The 26,736-nt window shown below is 35.2% G+C and overlaps 1 protein-coding gene across 2 annotated transcripts in view; it reads left to right on the forward strand.

Annotated features, from left to right (window-relative positions):
* Positions 1–20,204, forward strand: part of SKOR2 (SKI family transcriptional corepressor 2) — a 49,779-nt gene extending 29,575 nt beyond the window's left edge. For both annotated transcript variants that reach the window (XM_074201739.1, XM_074201740.1), the window contains 2 exons: positions 11,044–11,111; positions 20,142–20,204. In XM_074201739.1, coding sequence (XP_074057840.1) covers positions 11,044–11,111; positions 20,142–20,204 — 131 coding nt within the window. The remainder of the gene's footprint in view (positions 1–11,043; positions 11,112–20,141) is intronic.
* Positions 20,205–26,736: the final 6,532 nt, after the last annotated feature.

The following is a 26,736-nucleotide window of genomic DNA, read 5'->3' on the forward strand; positions in this document are numbered from 1 at the left end:
AGTTTCTACTTTGCATTTAAAAACTGGTTCAAGATCTAGCAACTCTATAAAATTCTGCATCATCTTTAATCAATACTGATCTCACCATCTCTGAATTCTTATTCCATTTATTGTCAATCTCAGTTTATCAAAAAGCAAGTATCTAAAGTAGGGTAGGAACAATGAGATTATATGTATAGAACTGGAAAATACTTGGCAAATGATTAAATATGGAAAATAAGAAAGAAGGAAGAATCAAGGATGACACCAAGATTTTGAATCTTGTGTAAAGTTTGTGAGCTGAATCCTGAGAGAAAAACAGGGATAACAAACAGGGTTAGTAGATTATTACCACAAGACTCTCAATGAGAATGAGTTAGATGAATGAAATATACCTCAAAAAAGAAGAAACTAAAGAGTACACTTGTGGAAATAGATATTTGGAAGTAGTCACAGATAGAAAGGAATAGATCACCTCTTCTTCATGTCCCAATGTACCCAGTAGCATGAAATAAGGATCAATTAATACCAAAGAAAGTTATGAAAAATATGGCATCTTGTAGAGAGGTTGAGCATCACAAGAATAATAGATCTAAGATAAATTTATTAATACTAGAGGTGAGAAAGATGTCCAAAATTCCATTCCCTTTAGCTTAGACAAAGATAGATCAATAAATAGATCGATTAATCAATAGATAGAAAGAAATATACATATATATGAAACTATATATCTCAAGGAGTTCAGTAATAAAAAGAAAAGTTTCATACATACTAAAATATTTGTAGTAGTCAAGAACTGAAAAAAAATAGATGCTCTTTGCCTGGGAGTTAGTTTAATAAGTTATAGTTCAAAATGTCATGAAATATTACAGTGTTGTAAGAAACAATCAGTATGATGAACACAGGTGAGCATAGAAAGACATATGAGTGAAGCAACCATATCTAGGAAAGTATCATACACAAAGATTACAACAGAATAACTTAGAGAGAACAATTAAAGCAATTAAACTACATGCCATAAAATGGTAATGACTAAATTTGGTTCAAAGAATCAATGTGAAATGGCATCTCTGCCTCCTGCTTTTTCTCAAAGGTGGGGGTGTAAAGTAGTTAGACATTTTAAATAATAATAACAATAATAATAATGCTATTATTGTAATTACTATTATAGCATTCAGATCTTCCTGAATCCAGGCCTAGGCCCTGGTTGGTTAATATTCCTGAGCTTTTTTCCTTTTTCTAATTCTTTAATATGTGGGTTGGCTCTCTGGAAGGGGGAGGGATTAGGATATATTGTGAAATGTAGATGATTTAAAAACAGAAGATTTCAACTTTTTTTTACAAGAATAGAATATGAGTAAAAGAGTACAGTGGATCAAGCATTGTTGTTGTTTGTTCTAGAAGAAGACAGTGACATCAGGAAGGTGATTCCATGACATACAAGTGAATTGGATTTAAGTGAGGGAAGGCTGTGCAAAGTCACCACTTTTTCCTTCTGACTCATCTGAGTCCTGGCCAGATATGGATCAGGATGACTAGAAATGACCCTGGATGTACTGGGAGACCTTAACCATTCTAAAGCTGGGGTGAGGGTGGGAGGCAGAGAAAGTATTAGTTTGTGGAGAAATATCAGAGAAGGATTTTCACTTTAGAAGATGGCAATCCTGTATCATGGAAACAATCAAAGGAGAGGTTGAAGTTTCCCAGACATAATATGGGAGAAGAACCAGATGATCAGGGTCCTTACCTCCTATGATAATTGATCACATTTGGGTAGGGATGACATTCTCAGCTTCCCCAGCCCATTTCTGAGTCATTAAATATCAGATATTCAGTTTCATCTGATAGATCTGCTTGAGATCTCTGGAGAGAAGTGAGCACTTTAGACCTTCTACAGTCTCTGGCTTCCTGATGTTTGGCCTCTCTGATTATTTTCAGATAGATCCATAGCATCATTTCAGGATGGTGACAGGGAGAAAAAAAGTGAAGTATGCATATATAAAAGTTATCCATATGTGAAACAAACATTCATCTCCCAATCTCTAAATCTAAATCCCCCAAAGCACAGGCTTTCTAAAACCTTTGACTCCAACAAGATACAAAATCTCTAATGGATTTGCTCAGTATCTCAACTGGGTAGAAACTCACTTCGATACACTGGCTCCCTGAAGCTCAGAATCTCTGATGGAAATGAGGTCCCTCATAAAGAGGAAACATTCAGGGCCTCTGCACTGAGTGCTGGGAGTTCCCTCACATTAGCACTCCAGTAAAAAGAGAGCCTGAATTAGTCATTAGAATGAAATACCTTGGAACCAAGTACAAAAAAAAGAGAAAATAAATGAAGATATGAAAGACTAAAGGATTCTTAAGTGACTCTTACCTTTAACCATGAAGAAATAATTGGCTTTTACACAATGAGTCATCTCTATGAAGTGGAGGGGGTGGGTGTTGGATTATGGCAAGGTCAAAGAAAAAGCTTCTAGCAAAAAAGTGAAGACATGTTTAAAGATGTAAAATAATATGGAGGTGGGGTGGCTAGGTGGCACAGAGGATAAAGCACTGGCCCTGGAGTCAGGAGTACCTGGGTTCAAATCCAGTCTCAGACACTTAATAATTACCTAGCTGTGTGGCCTTGAGCAAGCCACTTAACCCCATTTGCCTTGCAAAAACCTAACAAAAAAAAAAAAAAAATATGGAGGTAAGAATTGTTTTGATTTTTCTGTGTGAGTATGAAATGGGAAAGTTGGGCCTTTTGGAATTCAGTTCAGTTCAATTTAACAGATACTTTAAAAATCACTCTGCAAAAGTATAATATAGCTGAAGCATATTGATTGGATGGGCATATTCTGATTTCTCAAAAACTATTATTTTTTGTTCATTTTTTTAAACTTTGTTTTTTATCAGTGGAGTTTAGGGGTTTTTTAAATAATTAAGCTTAGTTAGTATAACAATTATGTCATGAAATCATACAATCATAGATTTAGAGCCAAGTCTCAGAAGTGATCTTGTCTGATTTATTTAAAAATTGTAAAAAGTCCCTGTATGAATACTCTAAAGAATGTTCTGCTCATGCCTATCAGGAGTGCAGAATTGGAAGTTGAGACTTGGGTTCCAATCCCAGCTTAGAATAATACCTAGCAGATAGTAAGTGCTAAAATACTTGTTGACTTAACTGTCCCTTATTAATTGAATTACTTGGGAAAGTTCATTGATCTCTGTAATGTTTCCCCATTTGTAAACTGGTAAGGGGACAGATCTAAGGTCCCTTCCAGTGTTGATGGTCTGCAACTCCAAAGGAACTGGAAATATGTGACTTTGCAGAGAAGACACTAATATATCATTTAGGCAAATGTGGGCAGATATAAACTGAGCATACACTTGTACAGCTCAATGTACAAAACACTGGGGATTTGAAAAACAAATAAATGAATTTTGCCTGTAAAATGCTTAAAATTTAAATAGAGGAAAGAAATCCATACACAAGTGATAAAAATATTTATGGATATATTCAAGATCTGTGATTTCATTGGCATAGAGAATCCCTAGATGAGAAAACAACCTCAGCTAATCCTTTGTCTACTGGCTGAAATCTTCATTTTAAAAGTTACCTAGGGAATCTAAGAAGTTAAGTGTTATGCCCAGGGTCACACAGCCAGTATATGTTGGAGACTAGACTTGAACCAAGATCTTCTTGCTTCTGAAGTCAGCATCCTGTCTTCTAAGTCACATTGTCCTTCACATAACTCATCCTGGTGGTTTATAAGTACCAAAAGGTTTCCTAAAATGATGGTTTTGATCAGTCAGATTAGGTTTACCTGAGAAGATTTCATGGAGGAAGTGAAGTTTCAACAAATTGCTTTTTAAAATATTGATTACAAGGGGTGGCTAGGTGGCGCAGTAGATAGAGCACCAGCCCTGGAGTCAGGAGGGCCTGAGTTCAAATCCAGCCTCAGACACTTAATAATTACCTAGCTGTGTGGTCTTGGGCAAGTCACTTAACCCATTTGCCTTGCAAAAGCCTAAAAAAATATTGATTACATTTAGTACTGTTTTAGATTGGAAAAGATATTAAGAGAACAGAGGAGAAAATTTCAGGTTGGAAGAATGGTAGGATGGTGTCAGAAAAAATACTAAATGTGTCATGCTGGGAATGGTAAGCAGTTGTGCTTAACTAAAGCAGACTGCAGAGAGATGTAGTGGGAGATTAGTTTAGAATGAGGGAGATTAACTGGAAGAATCTTAAAACCCACAATCTCTCTTCCAGAGAATCATCCTTTAATACAAAGAATGAAAAAGAAGAGAGAAAAAGTTGAGCAAAATTAACAAACATTCAAAGAGTCTGACATTATATGAAATATTCCAAACTCCATTGTCCTTCATTTCTACAAAGAAGTGGAAAAAGTACCTTCTCATATCTCTTATTGAGAAACAAGTTTGATATTTATAAATTTGCAACATTTTTTTTCAATTGTTTATTGTTGTTATTCTTTCCATTTCCACCTGTTGAAGTTGTTAATTTATTCCCCTTTGATACTGCTCACCAGTCCATACATTTCTAATACCAAAACACTTCTCATCTGCCATAACTCCCCTATATGTTATGTCTTCCTTTATTAGAACATAAGATCTTTAAAATGAATATTTTCATCTTGCATCTTCTACTCTTGGTACCTAATGAGACCACAATGAATGCTTTGTCATTCACTATATATACCATTTACCGGTTCTGTTTGCTTCAGACTGTATCAGTTATATGCTCTGCCATGCCTCTCTTTATTTATTATGTTCATCATGTCATACAGCACCATCATATTCCATTCCCTTCATGTGCCACAACTTAATCATTTGCTTTTTTTCCAATTTTTTGCTATTGCAAAAAAGGATAGCTCTAAATATTTTGGTGTATTATTTCTTTTTGTCTTTGAACTTTTGGGGATTGCTAGGCTAAAAGCTATGAATATTTTTAGTGCTTTTCTTTTTTTAATTAAAGATTTTATTTATTTTGAGTTTTACAATTTTCCTCCCAATCTTACTTCCTTCCCCCCACAGAAAGCAATTTGTCAGTCTTAACATCATTTCCATGTTGTACATTGATCCAAATTGAGTGCGATGAGAGAGAAATCATATCCTTAAGCAAGAAACATAAAGCATAAGAAATAACAAGATCAGACAATAAGATATTTTTTTTTCTAAATTAAAGGTAATAGTCCTTGAACTTTGTTCAGACTCCACAGTTCTTTATCTGGATACAGATGGCACTCTCCTTTGCAGACAGCCCAAAATTGTCCCTGATTGTTGCACTGATAAAATGAGTGAGTCCATCAAGGTTGATCATCACCTCCATGTTGCTGTTAGGGTGTACAGTGTTTTTCTGGTTCTGCTCATCTCACTCAGTTCATGCAAATCCCTCCAGGCTTCCCTGAATTCCCATCTCTCCTGGTTTCTAATAGAGCAATAGTGTTCCATGACATACATATACCACAGTTTGCTAAGCCATTCCCCAATTGAAGGACATTTACTTGATTTCCAATTCTTTGCCACCACAAACAGGGCTGCTATGAATATTTTTGTACAAGTGATGTTTTTACCCTTTTCCATGATCTCTTCAGGGTACAGACCCAGTAGTGGTATTGCTGGGTCAAAGGGTATGCACGGTTTTGTTGCCCTTTGGGTGTAGTTCCAAATTTCTCTCCAGAAAGGTTGGATGAGTTCACAGCTCCACTAATAATGTAATAGTGTCCCAGATTTCCCACAACCCTTCCACCAATGATCATTGTGCTTTCTGGTCATATTGACCAGTCTTGAGAGGTGTGAGGTGCAACCTCAGAGAAGTTTTAATTTGCATTTCTCTAATAAGTAATGATTTAGAGCAATTTTTCATATGACTTTGGATTACTTTGATCTCCTCATCTGTAAATTGCCTTTGCATATCCTTTGACCATTTGTCAACTGGGGAATGGCTTTTTTAAAAAAAAAAATATAACTCAGTTCTCTGTATATTTTAGAAATGAGTCCTTTGTCAGAAACATTAGTTGTAAATATTGTTTCCCAGTTTACTACATTTCTTTTGATCTTGGTTACAGTGGTTTTATCTGTGCAAAAGCTTTTTAATTTAATGTAATCAAAATCATCTAGTTTGTTTTTTTGTGATGTTCTCCATCTCTTCCTTAGTCATGAACTGCTTTCCTTTCCATAGATCTGACAGGTAAACTAGTCCTTGATCTTCTAATTTGCTTATAGTATTTTTTATGTCTAAATCCTGTATCCATTTGGATCTTGTCTTCGTATAGGTAGTGCTTTTCTTCATACAATGTTTGGACTTCTAAGGAGATGAATAACTGACATGATCCAAATGATACTTTAAGTGGATGGTTCTTAAGTTGGTTGTTGCTGAGCTATCTGGTAGAGACTAGAGGCAGGGAGGCTAGAGAAGAGAATCTGGAGATCTATGGCTCCTTTACAGCTCTCTATATATACAAAGCAATGGGGGAGTCTGACAAAAATGATTGTTTAATTTGGGTTAGGGGTGTGTGACTGACCTGATCTGGTCACATAGGTGTAATGCAAAAATAAGCCAGGATATTTGAGAAGGCACAGCTGAAAGTCACTGGTAGGTCAAGATCTATTAAGTCAAAAAAAAATGAGGTAGGGTCTTAATATAGTGAATCTAATGCTTGGGTTTCTGTTAGGTGACACTGAGCAAGGCACTTAACCCTGTTTGCCTCAGTTCCTCATCTGTAAATGAGCTAGAGAAGGAAATGATAAACTATTCCATAGTATTTCCAAGAAAACACTGAATGGGGTCATAGAGAGTTAAACACAACTGAAATTATTAAACAACAAAATGCTTGGATTTCAGATTGCTTGTTTGATTGGCATGGTCAAAATTGGAACTAAATTGTGAAGTCCTTTTCTTTCCATCTCCATAGTCTGATTTTACTTTATATCTTTCTTCTGATTACATAAATAATTCCAAGTCAAAAATGTTATAAGGATTCATCCTTAAGGTTTTCAAATCTAGTTGGGATTTTCACCCTTCAGATATCTTTAGATTATCCTATCCCTTTATCAGAAGCCATTACTCTGACAATGACAGTTATTTAGTGACTTTGGAAAGTGAAAATTCACTCCCTTATGGGACTCTGGAAAGTTATGAAGACCCAAATTCAGAAGAACTGTCTAGTGGTTAAAATGGCCAAGTGAAGGCCATTGATATAGTACTAGCCTGGATTTTCTGCCTCCTTTTCAGCCTACATCAAGTCCTACATGTTCCTACTGAAGGGCACCAGAATTCTAAGGATAAATGGATGCTGATAGTTACTACAAGATGAACCATGGAATTTTTTGTTATTGTATAACTGAAGGGACAACATATCTGGGAGTTGCAGGATTAATCAAACATTTTAGAATCTCTAGCAGAGGTCCTTTATTTTCTGGTTGTTTTTAAAGTCATTTTAGTTTTTCAAACTCCCTACATTTTTAATACACAGCTTTCCTCATTATATCATGCCCCTCCAACAGAATGCCATTTTCCTAAGGGCAAAAACTGTTCCATTTGTACTTTATATCCCCCAGTATAGGGCAGCTAGGTAGCACAGTGAATAGAATGCCAGGTCTGGATTAAGGAAAACAGCCTCAGACACTTACTAGCTGGGTGACCCTGAGCAAGTCAATTTCCCCATATGTAAAATGAATTGGAGAAGGCAATGGCATTATAGTCCAGTACCTTAGCCAAGAAAACCTGTGTAGGGTCACAAATAATCTAACATAACTAAATCAACAAAACAACAAAGTCCCTACTTTATAACACATTGCAGAGGACATTGGAAGCACTTAATAAATGTTTGCCTAATTGAATTGAATATCTCTGCTGCTTATCCATTTTACTATTGTTCTTGTTTATAAACCTTCTTTTACTATCATTTTCCAAGAATTTTTTTGTGATCAGACTTGCTTTGAATGCAGAAATCATGGCTTAAAAACCTCTCCTCCCTAGCCAACAATGCCTTCTATAACCCTCAAAGAATAGAGCAAAATCTCTTGATTTCATTGCATTGACCTCTTTAACTTTAACTTTTAACAAAGGCTACTAACTTCATGATTTACTTTTACTCATTTGAATAATATTTTCCTCCACTGGATTCCCATCCAGAGATTTCCGGGTGTTGTACATAGCAAGCTGGCCTCTGAATCAGAAATCCCTGGATTCAAATCTGACCTCTTCCACAGACTGAGTAACCCTGAGCAATTCACTTAAATTCTCAGTCTCCCCCAAGCAGCCCTGTCAAACTATCATTCTTAAGACAAGTAATAAGCATTGGCTCAGTCAATTTACTCCTCAGTAAATAGCTGTACCAATGATGCCACAAGTATGGCTCAGTTTCACTCTGATGCCTCATCATGAAAGTGGCCCTGCATTTCACAAGCCTATGCCAGCAAAGTGTAATTTCTGCCAGGTCCTACCAATCTGAAAAAACTTATCATGGAGGTCCACTGGTGTATGCTACCAACAACCTAATAACTTTATTTCCAAAAAATAAATCATCAGATGGTCATCAGATGAGGAAGATTTTTTTTTTGTAGGGGGAACTCAAGATGTGGGAGGGCTGTGGGAATCAGCATTTCTGGAGGGAATGTCTATCATGATGGAATCACAGATACCTTTGCATACTGGTCTAGTCTTCTGGCAAAGACCATAATTCAAATAAATACTAGTTTTCATTCACACAATCACCCTAAGAAATGTTTACTAGTTACTTCCTTTCCATTTTTTCTAGGTTCATAATCTAGGCAAGTTGTTCCAAGACATTTTATCACCTCACCCAACTCACCTTGTCCCACACCTGACCAAATTATTCCTTGGACTCCCTAGAAAGAATAGAGAATAAAGTTTAAAAACACACACACACACACACACACACACACACACAAAACACATATCCCCTTATCCTTTCACTTTTCAGTTTGAGATGGTTTCTTCTAATGTGAAAAATATTAAACTATCTGGGTTCAAGTCCTGCATAGGACATAAATAGACTTTATTATGTCACCCAGTTCAAGTAACTTCATTTCTCAAGGATCCAGGCAATTCTCTAAGATTTTAAGATTACAGGTTCTGACCTACATTGATAAAAGGAGTTTTCTTATCCTAAAATCCATATATGAATGAAATCACAGTACTGGTTTAAAAATAAAAGGGAACACAAGTACTAGCTTAGAAACCACAGGGAGGAAGTGAGCAGTGTTTCTAAAACTTTCTGTGTTAGTGCTGACACTCTGCCACCCTACCACCTTATCTGGGGGGGTCAATAGTTTCTTCTTCTCTTCCCTTTTCTCCTCACTCCCAGTTCTTAGTGCAATATTTTCATTATACAATATGACCTCTGACTAGATCATGATCTACCAGAGAATTTTGCTTGTTATTCTTTGAGGGTTTTCCCAAATTTCTTCTTTTTATTATAAACCTGACAAAAATTAGCAAACACGAATATTTCCATATACAGAGAACAGAAAAAGCATTGCCTATGAAAGTTAGTCTCTGTATACATAATTTGTTTTTTCAAATACTTATCAGATTTAACAATATAATACTTAATGCTCTGCTTCTCTATGAAATCTTCTGACCTTCCTTTTGCTCTGTTGTATTTTCAAAATATTTCATTGATGCTTTTTTCTTAGATTTTTATTTCTATCGCATACTTGCCTCTCTTTGCATAAGAAATAAAGGCCCTCTCTTATAACAAATAAGTATAGTCAAACAAAACAAATCCACACATTGGTCATGTCTAAATATATATGTCTCCTTTGGCTCCTGCCATCCATCACTTCACTCCCAAGTGGTGGGAGGGAAGCTTCATCATCAGTCTTATGGAGTCATGACTGGGTCATTGCATTGATAATCATCAGGTGGAAAATGAGGTCATGTTTGTCCTTCATTGAAACAAGAAAAGTCAATGGTTGACCTGTTCTTACATTTGTAACAATCGTATTGAGCAGACACGACAAATATTTGGAGCAAATTCAGGAATAATTTGTTCTGTACTATAAAAAACCCAGGAACTTTCCAAATCAAGTTTGGCGAGATGATTTCTTTTGTTTGTTTTTGTTTTTGATATTAGCCCTCCCTTTCTGACCCAGGTTGGAAGTACAGATGCCCAGTCCCACTACTCATCAGCATTGGGCTGGTTCATCACTTCTCTTATCAACCTAGTTACCCCTGTTACTCAGGGCCTCCTTATATTAATGCCAGACTTAGGGTGGACACCTGATCAGTTTTAGCCCTAATGTAGTTCAGAAACCTTGAACATAAGCTATCATATCAAAGTAACCTCAGTCTCCCTGGTCACAGGTACCATGGCTTGCACCCTCACACCTAGTTAAGGATGATTTCTTAAGATTCATTATTTTTATGATGCAATGAAGAATACAAAAGAATGGCTATTGCCATATGCCATGCCTTGCCTCACTGGGGATTCCCCATCCAAAATTTTTTCAGCCCTATTTTGTATGATTTGTCTCTATAGAAGAATCAGATGGAAATAAAAATAAATAGCATTGTTTTCACCATTCCTGCAAATTAAGAATTCAGTGAATCAGGATAATTATCTTTTATGGTCCTGTATCTAGTTTACCTATGAGGCATAACCCATCTTGAGTGTCTCACAATAAAATAATAAAGTCCAGTTCAACCTAAACATTCTTTTTTACTATGGAGTTTCAGAGTTGGCACGTCCCTTGAGCTGTGCCTCTTCTGATCCAAGCCTTGGTTCAATGGAATCAGACAAGAGCTCTGCAATTCACTTAGGTATGAAGATAATATGGAGGGTACAATAAGGTACAATGGAGGATACAATAAAACAGGAAATATAATCTCAGACTTTACAGAGCTTCTGTCTTACAAAGAGTTCTCAGAACAATTTTCAGTTTAATTTTTTTTTGGAATGATACCAAAGAACTGGGCCATGTTTTAAAATGCTTTCAGTGATATTTTGACTTGAATATACTAAAAGGATATTCTTTGTGTTCCTATTTTAATTAATTTCTTTATTTCCCTCTCTCCCACAGATAATTTTCAGGATCAGATGAAAAGAGAACTAGCATATCGAGAAGAAATGGTACAACAGTTACAAATTGTAAGATATGTTTCTTTCTACTACAAAAAATATTTCTTGATTTATTTTGGTTTTGAAATCTAGGTTTCTGCTCTGAAACCCTTTGGTCCACTTTCCTCTCAACTGGTTTGAATGCTAATTACCATGAGATTCACTTAGACACAGGGCAAGCAGATGAGTCAGTATATTTCATCTAAAAAGAATTGCTTAATGTATCAATAGACAGATGTGTAAATTGTCAGTATGAGATACAGAGATTTACCTGAATATCTTATAATTTGTATTACACAAACCCTAGGATTTTACCTATAAAAATAATCCTTAAAGTATGTATATATGTCTATTAAATTCATATTAAGGATGATGACAAGAAACAAAGGATTTTGGAATGAAACATGTAACCCCATTCTTAATTTACTTATGATAATCATTCTTATAATTTTATAATACTCAAGACCTACTTGTCCAGTAACAGCAATGAGCACCATGCCTAACACTAGTAAGTACTTAGTAAATGTTTATTGACTGACTAATAATAAGTATTGTTTTTGAAAGATTTTATTTATTTTGTTTTACAAATTTACCCCTACTCTTGCTTCCCTCCCCCCACCCCCACAGAAGGCAGTCTATTAGTCTTTACATTGTTTCCGTGGTATGCATTGATTTCAGTTGAATGTGATGAGAGAGAAATCATATCCTTAAGGAAGAAACATAAAGTATAAGAGATAGCAAAATTACATAATAAGAATTTTTTTTTCTAAATTGAAGGTAATAGTCTTTAGTCTTTGTTCAAACTCCACAACTCCCTCTCTGGATACAGATGGTATTCTCCATCACAGATACTCCAAAATTGTCCCTGATTGTTGCACTGATGGAATGAGAAAGTCCATCAAGGATGATGATCACCCCCATGTTGCTATTAGGGTGCACAATGTTCATTACTGGCCCTCTCTGAAACTCTGATGTAGATCTCTTTTTTACATGGTTTTTTCAGCAGCGCTCTTAAGACAATTTCCCAAGCTTGTCATCTTCCGTCTAAAACATAAGAAAAATATTTCTCTACCTAAAACATTTGCAAAATATATTGAACTATATTTAGAGTATCCTCATATTTTTTGTTTAGGGCATGGCAATCAGTCTAATGTTTCTTGTTATTTTGGGACTTAAAGTTTTCCAAATCTTCTTTATACCATAATATGTATGTGTGCGTGTGTGTGTGTGTGTGTGTGTGTGTGTGTGTGTGTGTGTATATATGTTTGAATGTTAATCTATTACCTGCCTATCTATCTATTGATGTATTAATCTATCTTTTAATTTTGATTTTTAAAGACTTTATTAGCATTTTCCGCATCTGTGAAATTGTATTTATATTGATTGAAATTCTTGACATTAATATTATAAACAATCTCATTTCCCCCCACATTTTGAGGACCATTGTAAAGCTATTTGTAAGTTGGAATTGCATGAACAAATAATCTCACTAATTTCATCATCAACCCAAGACATTCAGGAACTTCAGTCAGATCTGCACTTCTCAGTAGATACTAGCTTTAAAACAGGTTTCCTCATCTCCCTATTTTTATTCTTGAGATATGCTCGTTTGTTTATTATGGTAGTTGTACCCAAATTCAGTGAAAAGGACTTCCCTTTTTAAGTTAATAATCATTCTTTAGGAAACTCAAATCAAAATTTTTGCAGCATTTTCACCTTATATTCAGTTCTAAGCTGATTTCTCATCTAGAATATCTTTGATTTGTTCTTTTAGTCAACCTATTAGGTAGTAAATTTACATTGTGGATTAGGAAAATATTCTCAAGGTTCATCGTTTAGTTGTTTTGTTGGGGGGGGTAAGAACTTAAAACTATTGCAAATTCCACCTTACAAAGCATCATGTTTAGAGTCACAAAAGGAAAATTATCACTCATGTGTAGGTTTGATTACATGAACAAAAGCATAATTTTTTAAAAGCACATTATATTAGTAGAATAAAAAGTAGAATCAGAACCTGGTGTATTGTTCTCATCACCATTGACCAGCTGCCCTAAAGTCACTTATGTAAGCTTGGCTTCTGCATCTATTTTTTAATAGAGATAATATATCACTAAAATTGTAGAGAATTATCATTGTCAGAAGAAAAATACAAATTTTTAAATTCCTAAAATGTGTGTCAAGATTTTATCACTAAGAATTTGTATTGCACTTTTTGAAAAAAAAAAACCACTTTGCAGAAATTTACTCATCAGTTTTGACAAGTATTATTCATTCAGAATGGTTAGTAAATTACTCCTGGTAGTAAAGGAACACTTTGGGGGAGTCCTTATGAGCCATTAGAATCCCAGTTAGTGCTCTAAAATATTGTTGCAATTCAGTGATACACCCAGAGCCAAATTTGATAACATTTTGCAGTTGTCTCCACTCCTCCTCAGAGCTCTTATCCCTTTACTTGAAGGAAGGGCTCACTCCCAAAGCTCACATCCTCTTGGGCACCCAATTGCCCCTTAGGGTTTCCCACATAGTACCCTACCTAATCTGACTGTCCTCAAAGCAGGTTTCATACTCTGGACTGCTATTGCCTCTGTCTCCAAACGAGATTTTTCTTGTCCAGGCTTCTGTTTTCTTAGGGTTCTGTCTTCTGCTGGGTAACAGATTTTTAATCTATAAAATTACATTTAACATATTAATAGCATTATATGTGCTACCTCTCCTAGATAACATATGTCCACTTTAATAAAGTCTGATCCAAGAATTTGTTAAATTTATCTAAATTATTATCTTTGACAATCAAAAAGACCTCCGAGTCAGTAAGACCTGAGTCCATGTTTCAACCCTGACATATTCTGGCTTCGTGACCCTGATCAAGTCACTTAATCTGTCAATTCTAGAGACAACTAACTAGCTAAGACTGCAAGTTGCAGAAAAATTGATAATCTGCCTTCATATCCATGAAATCACAGTTCTGGTACAATATTAGGACACTGTGATAGGTGCTAGAGATGCTAAAACAAAACAAAAAACAGCTCTTGCCATCAGTGAGAGTTGAAAATGCCTTAACTCAACTGAATAACCATGATGGGTAGCATTTCAGACATCGGTGAGAAAGTTATTTTTGGACGAGTGGGAAAGTGACATCAGAACATCTATCTAGTCTACCCACTCACAGTTATTGACCAAAGAATCAGGACACCATGTGATATCAGCAAACTATTGCTCAAATAAATTATCTGGCCTCTGATCAATTGGCAGGAGGAAATATCCGGCACCTCCCAAAGTGCCCAAGGAAAATCTAAGTCATTTTGTGGCTATTAATAAATTATCAGGCTTTAAAGTTACTAGCTTTCATCTTCCTTGAATCATTGCAGTCATAAGTGAATATAGTTACCATGAGATTCTGTTTGCCCTTTGAGGTTAGAATAACTGAGTACAAATCCTCTTACAGTTAGTGAGTACTTCGTTAACTCAGAATATCCTTAAGATGATACAATAGCACATGTTAATTCTATAATCACTGGGAATTCAAATATGCAAATCCCTCCAAACTGTGAAAATTTCCAAGGAAATATGCCCTATATTATACTGTTTTCATTTTACTCAAAATCAGATCTAGAGGGCTAATTCTTCTTTATTCCATTAATAAAATGAGAAGTGGTAATCATGATAATCGAATGAATCAGTTGTTATGGAAGAAGGATATCATATGCAGAATTAGGTTAATAACTTTTATATGTGTTCTGTTATGAATTTAAAATAATTTACTGGGATCCACTGTCTAAAATGTAGATTCAAATAAATGTTAAAAATATTCTGAAAAAAACAATTTTTAGATCCTCTTAACTTTCATTTCTAAACCAGATTTGTCAATGAACCAAAGCAAAATAATATATTACATCTAAAGTCTAAATATAGAAGCTTTTGAGAAAAATTTATACTGTTTTTAAAAAAGATTTATTTATCCATTCACAAGTAGTATAATGGAAATTTACTTTACTTTTTAAAAAAGACTAATACACAATAGAATTGAAAATGAGATGACAAATTGAATCCCAGTCAATAACCTTAACCTGAACTTCCATCCATTCCCCTGTACCCACACACACACACACACACACACACACACACACACACACACATATATATGTATGTATATATACAAATATAGCTATATATATAAATACATGAGTGTACATTGCAAATGTTTGTGCATGTATGTGTGCATTGTACAGTTATTACTTCCACATCACAACTTTCCCCATATCATAAGTCATCAACATAAGAAACTAAATGGGAATTTGGGGAGAGTTTTGTAGAAGTCACAAACACAAAGGTCAACAGATAACACAGAAAAAATTTAGAATCTTAGAAATGCATAAAATATTTGTCTAGTATTTTATAATATCCCCTCAAATTTCATAACAACATATTGTAAACACCCTATAAAAGAAAAAAACTCAGACTTCTTCTATGATATGGAATGTCAAAAAAATCTACATGTATTTTCCAAATCTCAGAGGCTCTGCATTCCTAACCCTTGTGATATGGAAGGGAGAATTGTAAATGTATTTATTTGTGTTGTATGTTTATGTGTGTATACATATAGATATGTAATATGTGTAAACACAACTATATATCTATATAGTTACATGATAGATAGATAAGAGAGAGAAAGAGAGAGAGAGAGAGAGAGAGAGAGATGATAGACAGATATCTAAAAAAGCAATTAGTCACTTTTTGGATATTTGCTTGCTAATTTGGAGACAAGCATACCTTTTTTGTATTAACTACTACTGTAGGTTTGTTAAAGATATTCTCCTTCTCCAACAAAGTTCTTGAAGGACGTTGTAAAACTGCAATGCGGAGCAAATGATAAATGGCTAAACCAAAATATACATTCATTGAACTTGCAGCATCATGCCAGAGATGCAGGTAGGCTGAGGAAAAGGGTTAGTCTCCAAGTGCCCTCTGCTGTTCAGCTAGGTAGCTGCAGTTTCAAACATCCAGGAGAAGCCCAAGTCTCCTAGTTCTTCATTAAAAGGCTCAATTAAAATAATGTTCAATCAATAGATTTAATTCTGATGTTTCATTCACTGCGGACCTGTAAAAAAGCAGGTTTACAGCTTCCTGACTGGTGGGAGTACAACAAGCAATTCATCCCTGGGAGAAGAGATATGTGTCTTTTCCTGTTATGGCAGGAGCCAGGTCTGGCCACAGCCCAGCTCTCCCACAATAAGGTTTTGCTTGGAGATCCTCCAGCATTAACTGGTGGGAACTGGTCCAGGTTTCTGCCAGTTCCACACGATGAATTTATTTTGCTTTGTTTTCAAATACAAGTAAAAGGACTTCTTTTGCTCATCTGCATTTAGAGATTGGGTAGAACTGAGTTTAAATCCTGATACTTAACTATATGACCTTGAACAAATCAAACTAAAATATCTTTTTTGGCACATTATTTTAGTTAAGAGGTTCCTAAAGAAGACCTAATTCTTTATTTCATTTTCAGTCAGAAGGAAACTTACTATGTATTGACTTGATAAGTAAGCCAAGATTTTCTCTTATCCTTCTCTCGCCAGACTCCTTTCCCACACCTTGCTGGCATAGGGAGCTCCTAGAGAAGAACTTCCTTCTACTAATGTAGATCATAAACTGTTTGACAATTTATGATCTTAGAGAACTGACTGGGATCATGAGAAGACAGGGACAGGTGACTTGACCAGGGTCATACAGGATTTGAACCTAGATCTGAGGCAGTAGATATGTAGAATTTGAAGTCAAGGAGATGTGAATTCAGATTCTTCTTCATAAACTTAGCTGTGACTCTGGGCAAGTCACTTAACCTCTCTATAACACGATTTCTTCTTCTGCAAAAAAAACCCCAGTGATTAATAATAATATCTGCTATATGGGATTGTTGTGAGGATCAAACAAGTCAACATATATAAACTTTTTGCAACTTTAAACTGCTTGCTATATAAATTCAAGTTGCTGTTATTATTATTATTACTATTATTTTAATGCTATTAATATTTGTTAGTATAACTAATTCATCATTAGTAATAGTAATTCAACATTACTATTATTACTCCTATTTAACATCATTATTATTACTATTCCCATTCTTCTTTCTTTTTCTTCTGAGGCTGACTGTCTCTCTACTATGCTCTCCAGCTCTGGTTTTCCAAGACAACTGCTCTAAGTGAGCAAAAAGTAACCTCACAATATGACACAACTTTTTCCAATGATTTTTCATCCTAATTCTCTATCATACATCTCAAAGGTAACTAGTGAATACTAAATTATGTATTCACTTTGTCTTCTTTCTTCTTGCTTGAAATTGGACCAATCTCAGAGCAATGACTTAGGATTAATTTTTGTGGTGAAGAATGTGCTGAGAATAGTGTTCATCTTTACTGTTATTCCCGAAGTTCATACTTTAGATCCATCTAGAGATGAAATGCTTGGAAATTCCAAGACAGGATATTATTCAGTTTCTCTTCTTCTTGCCAACATTGAGGTTTTGGAGCATTTGAAAAATGAAAAAAGAAAATTTCCCAAATGACCTCAGAGATGAGAATTTCTCTGCAAGGTATGACTTACAGCAAACCTACTGAATCCTGAGTAGGCTAAATAGGGCCTTCCACACTTAGCATATACCTAGATTTTTGTGACCTGAATAGCCTGGATGTTCAGGCCTGTGATATGTTCCAGATTTGTCATTTGTGATATTGGAATAATGAGTCAGTGTGAGTCACAACTCTCAATTTGTGGTTGCTTAAAAACAGCACAACAATGAAACCTATAGCAGGCTGAATAGGGGCAACCACGACTGCAGACATCGGTTCTATTCCTGGATTCTTTAAGAGTCTGTGTACTAAAGCTCTTTCCTTTTAAAAAGATTGTTTTTCTTTTTTCCTGCTTGTCCTTCCATCTTTATGAAATATTGTATCACTGCTCTTGAAAAAATATCCCTATCTGGATCTAAAATCATTAGTCTTGAAGAAACTTTCCTGTGATTGAAGATGACTTCTTGACCTTGGGTAGAAATAGGAAGCTGAGTACTTGAAAGAATAACTTTTCTGTAAAAATATAGTAGCAAAAATAATGAAAGCAGTGCTATGCTTTTTTTTAGTACATTTCAAACTCAAAATTTTTTGTTCTTTCTGTTTCCTACATTAACTTATAAAATGTTCAGAGTTCCATATAAGGTCATATTAAATCACACATCAAAAGAAAGAGGAAATTACCTCTAGGTTTTGGGAATTAAAATATATGGTGGCCCAGAAAACTGAGATTCAAAAACTTCTTTATCCGTGTATGGGATGGATTAAATAATTATGACAGATTTTTGTTAAGGTGTTCTTGCTACAGGTTTTCTATCAAGGTTATCTCCTGTAATATAGGATCAGAAGAATATACTTTTAAATATTAAAATATGCATAATTAATTACAGTACCATCTATCCCCTCTGTTAGATACATGCTCCCAAAGCCAGATATACATGAATCTACATATCTGTGATTTGATTGTGTATATATGACTATAAAGCATCTGATCAGTTCAGTTCAAATTTCAGAAGGGCAGCCTCTTTCTCAATCCAATGAAAAAGAGTAGTTTTACTTACTTTGAATCTTCATTGAAATTATATCATTGGCAAAATTGAATGATTACTTTCATTCAAATTTACTTATGAGTGATTGCTTATGAGAGTAGACACAGTCTCATCTCCAAACATAACTGACTTGTTGACTCCATCTATCTAGGGATCTTATTCAGAACTCCTGATGGCCTAATAGGCCTAGTCATGATTAGATTTCCTTTACAGCTCTGTTTGAGAAACGTTTCACAAGCAAGTAAAACATGTATACACATCTGTAGTTCAATCAAATAATCTCCTTTTTCCTTCTTTCTTCACCATAACTGTCTTCCCCTCCCCACTCCCCTATTAGCTCCCCATTAGAATGTAAGCTCCTTGAATGCAGGAACTATCTTTCTTTTTGCTTTTATTTGTATCCCCAACACTTGGCAACATGTCTAGCATACAATAAGTGTTTAATAAATATTTTTTTGACTTAACTTATTTGACTTTTCTTTCTTGCCAAACCAGGCAAGTCTCATATGCTGGAGAGAATAGAGCATAATATGAACTGAAAGGTGACACTAGATCCTTTAGTGAATCACCACATGTTGTCTTCAGAGGACAACTTACTACACAATTGGATTTTGGCATTGACATACTTTTAAAAAAAAAGAAATGATTTATGAAAATATTCCTTAAATTCTTTTTGTGTAATAAACTGAAAAGTTAAATTGAGACTTTGAGGATAAAAATAGTGATCATAGTGAAAGATGCCTTAGTTACAAATAGATTAGAAAGACAAATTTAAATCTAAATTATCCAAGAGTGGTTCAGTTTTAGTGATTTGAATTTCCATTGCATAAATCAGAATGGCAAGAAGGATTTGGCTTCTATTCAAAGTCTCTATACTTTCTTTTATGCAGAACTTATATTTTCAAGTATCATTTTTCAACCAATGCTATTAGTTCTTCACAATTTTTAAATTGATTTTAAGATGTATCTCATATGATGTGATTTTGTACTAAATATGATTTCCATTTATACCATATTCCTCAGAAAAGTACTATAGTCTTTTGAATCTGTATTCTAAGAGCATTCTTGTCCTTTGTGATGATCTCTTAACTTGCCCATGACTCAGTTTTCTCATCTAGAGAAAGTAAATAATAGTATTGACTGAAAAAACACTAAATCTTAGAGTGATCTGGCATATTGTCTACAATGGCCCAGTTCCAGTATCTCCACTAATGGGATTTCAGCTTTTTTTAAACCAGTGACATTTAAACAAGCACATTTGAAAGCTCACTTACTCCAGAATAATTGAAGATCATTCTGTTTTAACAAAGCTCTTTCCATTGTAAAATATCACCCTTGGGAAGGATCTATTTGCATTAAGATTGTCTAAAGTTTACCAAGAGCTCTGCATTAGGTACTTTGTCATTCCCCCAAAGCTACTCTGAGTGATTTTTCTCGTGTTTCTTTTACAGATCCCCTATGCAGCCAGCTTGATCAGGAAAGAGAAGCTTGGTACTCATCTCAGCAAGAGCTAAAAGGTGAGACAGTCTGAAGGAGAGAGTCTTTTGTAAATCTGATCTATCCATGATCGTAATTGCTCTTTATTGATGCATTACTAGGTCAAGGATTATGAAAAAGCTCCATCTGTGTTTTTAAAGAAGTGTCTTGATGTACTTAGTAATGTCTGGAGACCTCCACTATGTAGTATATGCTGAAATCAAAGTTTGGCACTAGTCATGTGCCTCTTTTGAATTTGATGGTAGGGTACTAAAAATAAAAGAATTATCTTTTCAGTCTGCAAAATAGACCCAATTTTTCTTTAATGGTGTGGTGGGGCTTTATGCCATAGTATTGCCCTCCTCCTCATCTGATATCCTGAGTAGGTACATAATGTTTATTAAACAAATGCTCATAGGAAGTGGCATCATGTATGGAGAGCCCACCTTTAGCCAGCAAAACCTAGGTTAAATACTGATATACACACTGACTATGTGACCCTGTACATCACTTAACTTTTCAACACCCCAGACAATACTCTAGATTGTTGGTTGCAAAGCAAGCATTAGCATGCATTGGTAGAAGGGTTTCCCACTAGAAGTTCTCTGCACCAGGGAAATCTCAGGTTGAAATACAAGTGCCAGGAACTAAGACTAGTTCTTTCTTCCAAACAAATCACTCCCAGGGTTCCTATGAGTTTCTGAGGAGAAGGCCTGGGCAATTTGTGATCTTTTGTGGTGTCAATGATAGATTTTTGCTTTAGCCCCTAATAACCTCTCTCTACCAAAGAAAAACAACAACACAACTCTCTCTAAGACACCTCCCCTCTCAAGTCTGAGAGACATAATAGTTCACACATTTCTCTCCTGTCAGCAGAATTTTGTCCCTGGCACATGTATATCCTTTGTAATAAGGAATTACAGACTATACTCCCAATCACAAATAGTGACTGCCTGGCTTCCTCTGAACTAAGCCCAAGGTTGCACTTGAATGGCTCTACCTCCCTAGCTGCCCTGGGGAAAAAACAATGATTTCTCAAAATTAAGGGCATCTTAAGGCACAAAAGACCCTTGAATTATTATATTTAAGATACTTCTAAAAAAAGATATTTGCATTTATTGGTTGGTGTGGAGGAAGAGTTCTGTATCTAAGGACAGCCCTAGGAAAAAATTTAGGAATATGATGGATACCTCTTCCTTCTGAGGGAATACATTAGCATGACTCAAGCACACTGACTTGTGGAATCATTAAAACTGAGAATAAGATCAGACTTTAGAAAAGGTAGCTACTGAATTAAGCCTTAAAAGAGTAAATATAGGGGGCGGCTAGGTGGTGCAGTGGATAAAGCACAGGCCCTGGAGTCAGGAGTACCTGGGTTCAAATCTGGTCTCAGACACTTAATAATTACCTAGCTGTGTGGCCTTGGGCAAGCCACTTAACCCCATTTGCCTGGCAAAAACCTAAAAAAGCAAAAAATAGAAATCATAGTGACAGACAGCTTAGCTGAAAATAGCTTAGACAGCCGAATTTAAATATTCTAAATTGTCTAAGAGCAGCTCAGTTTGGATTTTCATGCCATAAATAAAATAACAATATGGCTAGGTTTCCATTCAGAGCCTCAGTATTTGGAAATACTTTTCTATTAATACTGATAACCAGTTGGAATTGCTCCTCATATCTGAGGGTTTCCTTTTCTCACAGTTTGATTCATTACCATTTGAATAATATTGCTCTTTTCCTTCATTGGGAGAATATTTAAGAGTCCAATAGAATTCATTGTCAAGAAGTATTTTGTTATTTCAAATTTTTATGAATCACAGAATCTGAATTGAAAGTGATCTCAGAAGTTGTCTAGTTAAATGTGGACCAGAATGAAATCCCCTGGATGTCTTCCCCAGCAATTGTCCAGCTAGTCTCTCTTTGAAGATGTCTAATGATTAAGAGCTTGTCACTTCTCAAAAAAAGCCTGGAAAAATCCAGATATTAAGCAATAATAAACTAAATTAACAAACTAAAAAAAATTGTATTCTATATAAAACTTTCATTCATTGCACTAGGTCTGTATCTGAGACCCAAGCCAAAAGAGTCCCAAACAAGGATTCTCTCACTCAGACTAAATAGTTTCTTCAACTGATAACAGCTTAAATGGCATGATTTCAAATACTCTTACCAATTAGACACTGTAAATACAAAGACTAAAAAAATGAAACAATCCCTCCTCTCAGGGAGCTTTCAATCCATCAGGAAAGAAAACATACAGGGACAGCTAGGTGACCCTGTAATCAGAAGGATCTGGGTTCAAATCAGATCCTTGATAGATGCTAGCTGTGTGATCTTAGGCCAGTCTCTTAACTCCATTGCCTTGCAAAAAAAAGAAAAAAGAAAACATGGACATCTACAAACATATTAGAGGAAATATAGCATCATGAATAGAAAGTCATCCATCCTCAAAGCCAGAAACTATTTGGATGAAGTTCCACATATGACAAAAATTGTCAGTATCACCCTAACAAGTCACTTAGCTTCTCTTTGCTCTAGGACAGAGGTGTCAAATATGCAGCCATGACCCTCTCAAGTGTGGTTCAAGCCAAATTAAGTAATTTGGAAATATTTAACAAAATAAAAATGCAATAAAACATAGCTTATATTACATTTTAAAATGAAGTCAAGGGGCGGCTAGGTGGCACAGTGGATAGAGCACTGGCCCTGGAGTCAGGAGTACCTGAGTTCAAATCCAGCCTCAGACACTTAATAATAACCTAGCCATGTGGCCTTGGGCAAGCCATTTAACCCCATTTGAGAAGGATGAGGATTGGGAAAAGTTCATCCAATTGCACAATTTAGAGTTTGTTGGAAACTTTAGAGAGAGAAGTCTCAAGGGATGTGGTTAGAGACCAGATTTCAAAAAGGAGAGGCCATGAATGTAGATAGCTTTTACTAGGAGTTTGGCTCAGAAAGGAGAAATATAAGATAATAGTTTGAGGAAATCTTAGAATCTAGTGAAGATTTTTTTAAGAATGGGGAAGATGATCTTGTTTGGAAAAAGTAGATATTGAATTAGTAGATAAAAAAGAAAATAAAGATTAGAGGAGTATGGATTAATAAGAGGGCAGTAGAGAAGTGACATCATCATTCCTGTATTTTTTTTGAAATACTAATTTTGACAGCTTTTTGTGGAGGTTATATTGGAGATGTTAGAAAATGGAAGTCAATTAGGAGACTATTATACTAATCTGGGTGAGAGGTGTGTGAATGGAGAGAATATGATAGGTAAGAGCAAAATTAATGACAAATTGAATATGGAAGATGGGGAAGAGAGAAGAATTAAGTCTAGAATGTATGAATGGAAGAATAATGGTACCCTCAACCTACATGGAAAGTTTTAAGGAGAGGAAGAATTTATCAATCAACAAATATTTTATTAAGTGTTTATTATGTCATAGTTACTACATTAAGTTCTGAGAATTGTTCCTACCCTCAGGAGTTTACATTCTATTTGGGGGGAAAAAAATCACATTCACAAACAGGATGTTTAATGTACAACTGTCAATGCAGTTCTGGAGGTCAAGGGAGATTAAACCTGGTTAACTTTTGATCAAATTAAATAATGTATATAAAGTATTTTGCAAACCCTAATATGGTATATAAATGGCAGCAATTATTATTTCTTTGCTTCAATTTCATTCTTCATAAACATGAAGAATCATCCTTGTATTACATAATTCACAGGAACTGAAATAACTGAACCACAACAATGTCTAAGGCACCATGCCAAACACTGGGGCAATACAAAAGTGAGAAAAAAATTACACAGTCCTTGTCCTTAAGAAGCTTCCTTTTCATTTTAAGCTTCTAAAACTTAACTATGTGACCCTGGATGAGTCATTTAACTTGTCAGTGCCTCAACTATCTCCTCTATAGAAAGGGAATAATAATAACACTTGCCTCACAGGGTTGTTTTAAGGCTGAGTTAACATAAATAAGACTTTTCAAACTTTAAAGTGCTATGTATGTGATAATTATTATTAGTGATAATAATATTAAGGAAAATTTAATTTAAAAGAAATTAACAATAACAATTCTGTTGTATATTATGTTGCATTTTTCTTCAGGAACTCAAAGAACTTGATAGGACTTCTCATTTCCATCCAATCCTTAGATTTTATTTTTATCCTCTTTTAGACAATGGAAATATTGAAGCACTGAGACAGTTAAAAATGACTTCCTGGGGTGGCTAGGTGGCACAGTGGATAAAGCACTGGCCCTGGAGTCAGGAGTACCTGGGTTCAAATCCGGGCTCAGACACTTAATAATTACCTAGCTGTGTGGCCTTGGGCAAACCACTTAACTCCATTTGCCTTGCAAAATCCTTAAAAAAAGGTGACTTCCAAGTCAAATGACAAAAACAGGATAATTTAGGGTTTGGGACTTTGCCTGCTTAGTGCTGGTAGACAATACCTCTCTTACTAGAACATAAACTCCTTGAAAGGGAGGACTTTCATTTTTTTTCTTTCTCCCCAGGGCCTCTCACGTAATAGGCACTAGCATACTAGTATAGTACCCATCACATAGTAGGTACCTAATAAATAATGTTTATTGGATTTGATTATCTTAAAGCTTCCAAATTTTTGCTACTGATTTTCCTCCATATTTCTTTTCTTCTGTGGTTCTGCAGCAAAGATACTCAGATCACAGAATTTAGAAACCCATTTTCTAATTCTTTGGCCTTCTTTATCTTAAATTTGTCTCTTTGCAATTTACAATTTAATTTTAAAAGGATTTATTTATTAACTTCCTATGTATACAATCCTTGTGATAGGCAGTGGAGAAATAAATACAGAAATGACTGACCAGTGCTTACCTTCTAGGAATTCATATTCTATTTGGAGATGCAACAAGATAATTAATCTCCAACCTCTCAGTGCCTCTGTTTACCCATCTCTAGAATGGTAATAATAAACACCTGTCTCACAGGGTTGTAAAAATAGAAGAGGTTAGATTGGAACAAAGGTTCTTAATTTTGTATGTGTGTAATGGACCCCTTGATACTCTAGGGAGATAACTCAGGAATTGGGGAAAACTTTCCACAGAATGTGTCATTCATTCTATTTGTATTTCCCTGTAGCCATCCATTTTTGGTTCATGAGGCTTGTTCTATTCTATACATTCAAGCAGTATTTCTTAATCTGACTTCAGGAAATTTCTTCTTCATTACCAAAGGCCAGGCTTTCACTAACAAAGCGAAATGGATGATTAAGGCAATTACTGGATAATTACTGGATCAATCCAAGAAGAAAGAAGAGGCAATGTAATAAGAAAGAAAGAACATTGATTCTGAAGTCAGAGGAACTGGGCTCAAATTTTCCTTCTACTACTTAGTACCATTATGAACTTGGGCAAATGTATTTAACTTCCCTGGGCCTCAGTTTCCTTAGCTATAAAATGAAGAGGTTAACCTAGATAGCTTCTTCAACCTCTCCTGGCTCTAGATCTATGAACCCATGACATATTGATCCAAAATATCAGTAATGGAAAAAGTGTTGGCCTGGGAGACAGAAGACCCAGCTCCGTGACTTGCTGGCTGTGTTGGAAGGGACCTTAGACATGGTCTATTCCATTGGTTTTTAAGTCCATAGGGATTTATAGATTGGTTTCCTGTGTAATCCTATTTATTTTATTCATTTAAAAACATCCTGAGAAGAGGTCCATAAATTTCCCTAGAGTGTTAAGGGGTCTGATTCAAAAGAATATGAAGACTTCTTGTTGTAGTCTGACCACTTCCATTTTACAGATGAAGAAATCTTGTGGTTAAGTAGATAGCATGGTTAACTCTGATTGAAAATCCAGGCTGTCTCCACTATCATACTTAATATTTCTTCATTTGTAAAATGAAGGGGAGGGGTGCCTAGATAAGGTCCTTGTTATCCAAGTCATTGATGCAAAATAATTAAGTTGAATTATGACAATTATAGCCTAATGATCTGATTTCTTTCAAATCAAGGAAAAAAGACTTAGCAATAATAACTAGCATTTATATGGTATTCTAAGGTTTATAAAATAGTTTACACATGTTATTTCATTCAGTTCTCAGCAACAACCCTATGATATAGGTGCTGTTATTATTCCCGTATAACAGATGGGAAAACTGAAGCCGAGACAAGTAAAGTAACTTTCCTTAGGGTCATTTGTCTAGTAAACATCTGAAAACAGAAAGGAACTCAGGTCTTCCTTGAAATCCAACTATCTACCACAACAGCTAGCTGCAAGTAGAATATGGTTTTGATGCCAGTTTAACCATAGTTAGAGACTTTCTTCTAATTCTTCCTCAATCCAATACTCTGCCTTTCTTTCTTGAGCAAGCATCAGTTTTATTTTTTTCTCAACAAGATATTCTGTCCCTAGAAACCAACAACACTGAGAGTATATTGTCATCATTGCTGCTGGTGACATATGGTGGGTGTATACTTACATATTCATATGCATACATGTGTGCATGCATGTGTGTAAAAACTATTCATACTATTTAGCAACTGATATTCTCCTCGTGGTGATTTTGTTTCTTCAACACAC

Source organism: Macrotis lagotis, chromosome X, assembly GCF_037893015.1.
Source record: "Macrotis lagotis isolate mMagLag1 chromosome X, bilby.v1.9.chrom.fasta, whole genome shotgun sequence".
NCBI lineage: Eukaryota > Metazoa > Chordata > Mammalia > Peramelemorphia > Peramelidae > Macrotis > Macrotis lagotis.